This window comes from Elephantulus edwardii, unplaced genomic scaffold, assembly GCF_000299155.1.
Source record: "Elephantulus edwardii isolate Elephantulus edwardi_28Jun2011 unplaced genomic scaffold, EleEdw1.0 scaffold00002, whole genome shotgun sequence".
NCBI lineage: Eukaryota > Metazoa > Chordata > Mammalia > Macroscelidea > Macroscelididae > Elephantulus > Elephantulus edwardii.
In genome coordinates, this window is record NW_006399752.1 from 27,471,466 (window position 1) to 27,475,408 (window position 3,943).

The window sequence follows — 3,943 nt, forward strand, 5'->3', positions numbered from 1 at the left end:
AAACAGATCGAAAGTAAGAAGACCCTGTGGCCATCTTAACCTGGAAGACAACAAGGATTTTTTTTCTTCTCCACGTCAGGCATGTTGCTGGGAGGGGCTATTCCCTGGAGAGGGACATGATGCTGGGAAGGGTGAAGGGTCAGTCAAGGAGAGGAAGACCCTCAACCAGGTGGACTGACATGGTGACAGCTGCAGCGGGCTCCAAGGAAGTGTGAGGATGAAGCAGGACAGGACAGGGCTCAGATCTGTTGTTCACAGGGTTGCTGTAACTAGTAATCGACTCGACGGCACCTAACCACCACCACCACCTTCAAACTGTCTTTCTAGAAAGCAGGCAGCTGTGCTATTTAGAGGGGAGGTGCCGGCACTCCTCCGCTGGGGACAGGGCAGGGACGTGATTCTCTGAACTCTTAAAGCTCCTCTGTCAATCTCTTATGCTGAAGAAATGTTTAATGAGTCATCTCTGTTTAAACGCATTTAGTCAAAGAACTTACCTCTCTGATTCTTTTGATTTGAATGTGATTTAACCGTCCCCAGTCAAGTTCATCCTTTAAATACAGAAAAGCCAAATAATCAATATAACTTAACTAATTCTAATTCAGTCTAGCTACTCAAACACATGCAAGGCTACCATTGAAGAATCTGATGAAGACCATAAATCGGGTCTCCCACTGACTCGACTCAGACTGGTCCAGTGTTACTCCCCGGAGGCTGCTGCTGACCACCATCCCGGCAGAGCAGGCCTCGGCTGGGCCTCCCGGAGGCTGCTGACCACCATCCCGGCAGAGCAGGCCTCGGCTGGGCCTCCCGGAGGTTCAGCCGAGGCTGTGGAGCACACAGGAGGAGATTGTCTGTTTGTCTTCAGTGCAACAGCATGTGGTTCAAACCACTCGTCTTTGAGTTAGCAGTAATTCTGTAATAATTTCCAGAAAACTGCCAACATTAAGGAAAATTCTACCAGAAAAAAATGAAAAAGCCAACGGGGTAAATGTACTTGATGTTTACAACCTACAATGTGGCTGAAAAATATCAGAGAAGCTGCTTCTGGGTCTTAAGTCTGAACCAACACCCACAGATGCCCACGACATTGTGCACTTAGAGGCCATGACCCCAGATGGAGCTGGAAAGGGAGAGAAGCTTGCCCGACTGTGGCCAGGAGCTGCCTTTGAGAGGGCACGGAGCCAAACTACAGTGCAAGGTGTCCTATCCAAGGACCAGCCGTGCCCGGACAGTAACCAGGGCCCCACCTTGGTCCTTGCCAGCCTGCCTTCCAGCCAAAGGTGGACACAAGCCCAGAGTCCTGGCGAGGTTGGTCACTCCCAGGAGAGAGGCAGCAGGGCCTACCTTGGGGTGTCGGAGCTCTCCACTCTGCCTGCAAGCCTGCCAAGTCTGAGCAGAAACAAGGCAGGGTCAGAGAACCGCACTGACAACAGGGTCATTCACAAATACGCCAACACACAGAGCACGATACGTTCACAAGCTTAATGTCTCCACCGACTTCGTGAAATCAGCCTTCCGGCTGCCGCTGCCGCCCTCTCCCCACCCATTCCAGCAGCTGCTCTGATGCTGGACACCCGGTGAGTCGCTGGTTGGCAGCAGGAACGCGGCCGTCACTGGCACAATGGCAAACTCACCCGGAATGCCTCAACAAGGGCAATGCAGTCACTCTTACTGTCACCAGAGAAGAGCACTTTATTCCTAAAAAGAGAGAACTGTCACCTGACGCCGTGAAAAGAAAAGGGAATTTGAAAGCACGGACGTGACATACCTGTATCCATCAAGATGCTGTCGATAAGGCATGGTGAAAAAATTCTTGAGAGAAAGGGCAGCAGCTGACAAGAGAAAGAAGGGGGTCAGCGCAGGGCAGCCAGGGTCAGTGCGGGCATCTCCTGGCAGCTCTGCGGTCTGACACTTACCTATGATGAGGCATTCTTCCAGGCAGCCAAACACGTGTCCCAGGACGATGAGTTTCCCCAGCTGCTGGCACACGGGGAGCTGGGCTAAGACCCTGCCCAGGAAGGTCAGCTCACCGTCATGTGGGTTCTCGTCCTCCCGCTGGCCACTGACCGCAAGAGCTCCAACCTGTGAGGACGAGGAGTGCTGCCGGGTACGGCTCGCTTGTGCATTCTCGCTCACTTTGTACAAGTCACAGGTGGGGGCAGAAGAAAGCCCCCAACAGGAAGTAAGAGCCATCTTTAACGAATGACATTTCAGAAAGCACCCAAGTCCACTTACAAAGGCCAGATGCTACCAACAGTATGTTCACGGGCAGCCTGGAAGCTTGGGCACTTGTACATTTTTTACGTATAGTAATTGAAGATAACACTCAAGGATACTTTTGTTCAAGAGTCCACGTAACTCACAATTTAACAAACATAACTTGACAGTAAATTAATTGAGCTACCACATGAGGCTGCTAATTTCCAACAAAAGTGCATCCAACTATGCAAGTAAAACAACGTCCTCAACTTGACAAAGAATATTTCACAGACGCCTGAGCACGCACATTTCAAAGTCTCTAGAGGTCCCGTGATTTGCCCCCCTCATCTTCATCACTCTGCTCTCACCCCTTCCCCTCTTGGACCCCCATACAAGTCTTACTAACCATCCTTCTCTTTTTTACAGTAATAGTCTTGTACAGTATTTGTCCTTACGAGACTGAGTTACTTCACCCAGCACAATGCTCTCCTGTCTCTCCCAAGTTCTGCTGTATTTTTTTAAATCATTGCCCCTGTATGCTGCACAGTATTCCATCATATGACTGTACCACAATTTCTCAGTCCACATGACTGTGGTTGGACATTTGGGCTGTTTCCATGTCCTTGTGAGTGTGAATAATGCTTTCAGGGGACAGGGTAAAAGAAATGGGAAAGATCCAGTGGGGACCTGAAAAGATGGGGTAATGGTGGGCACAGTGCTAAGGCGATTGATTTTATAAAACACAATGTGTGAGAATGAATGTATGAAACACAATATGAATGAAGTGTTAACACAAGGTATATGAACTGTGTATGCAAACCAAGATAAAATGTTACTGCACTTCACCAAGGAGGCCATTCCAAATAGCAAGAAAAGGCCAGCCATCAAAGGCAAGAAAAGACCAGCCATCAAAGGGACACAGACCAAACCACAACGACATGCCCGAGATGAGAACACTAACAGGGAGCCGGCGAACAACAGACCGCATCCGTGCCCCGCCTGCGCCACCCTCGCCACGCCCACACGCTCCAGGCCATCCAAACAGCCGCTGCATTCAGGCCTCGCGGTGGTGGCGCTCTACTTTTCCAAGTACTGTGTCTTTTTTCCAAGGACTGGTGCTTCTTGACATCACCCCAAAGTCTGTGAAATGAAGCATCTCCATCCTTGTCTGCAAGGGCACTGGCTGCACTCCCTCAGACAGACTTGCTGGCTGGTCTGTGGGAGGATATTCTTTGGCCATGCCACAATTTAAAAGCATTGATTCTTCTGCTGTTCCTTACTCACTGTCCAACTTTCAGATGCACAGGAAGCAAATGAAAAGACCATGACTTGGGCTGTCAAGTCACCTGCAACTCATAGCAACTCTACAAGAGCTCCGAGCCCTGCTCTATGGCTGAGGCAACATCATTGGCTCTGACACACCCATTACCCTATCATCTCATCCAAGGTCTCTCTCCTGCACTGTCCCTCCACCCTGCCAAGCACAATGCTCCTCTCCAAAGATTGGTCCCTCTTAGCAACATTCCCAAAATATGTGAGACAGAGTTTAAAAATCCTTGCCTGCAAGGAGCAGCTTGATTTACCCTCTCCACAGCAGACCTGTTTGTTCGCTGAGCAGTCCATGGCTATTTCAATACTCTTCTTTCTTTTTTTTAAATTTAAATTATTAATTTCAGTAAAAATTTACAGAGACTTTGGATTTCCATTCATTCATTGTTGCACTTTTCTCCCCTCCCAACCCTCC

General features: G+C 49.4%; 1 protein-coding gene across 1 annotated transcript in view; it reads right to left on the bottom strand.

Moving 5' to 3' along the window:
- TDRD9 (tudor domain containing 9) overlaps positions 1 to 3,943 on the bottom strand; it is a 161,919-nt gene that overhangs the window by 43,506 nt on the left and 114,470 nt on the right. The window contains exons 16-20 of the mRNA XM_006879162.1: positions 1,917 to 2,082; positions 1,769 to 1,832; positions 1,635 to 1,698; positions 1,345 to 1,389; positions 495 to 548 (exon numbers count right to left, since the gene is read on the bottom strand). Of these exons, the coding sequence (XP_006879224.1) occupies positions 495 to 548; positions 1,345 to 1,389; positions 1,635 to 1,698; positions 1,769 to 1,832; positions 1,917 to 2,082 (393 nt within the window). The remainder of the gene's footprint in view (positions 1 to 494; positions 549 to 1,344; positions 1,390 to 1,634; positions 1,699 to 1,768; positions 1,833 to 1,916; positions 2,083 to 3,943) is intronic.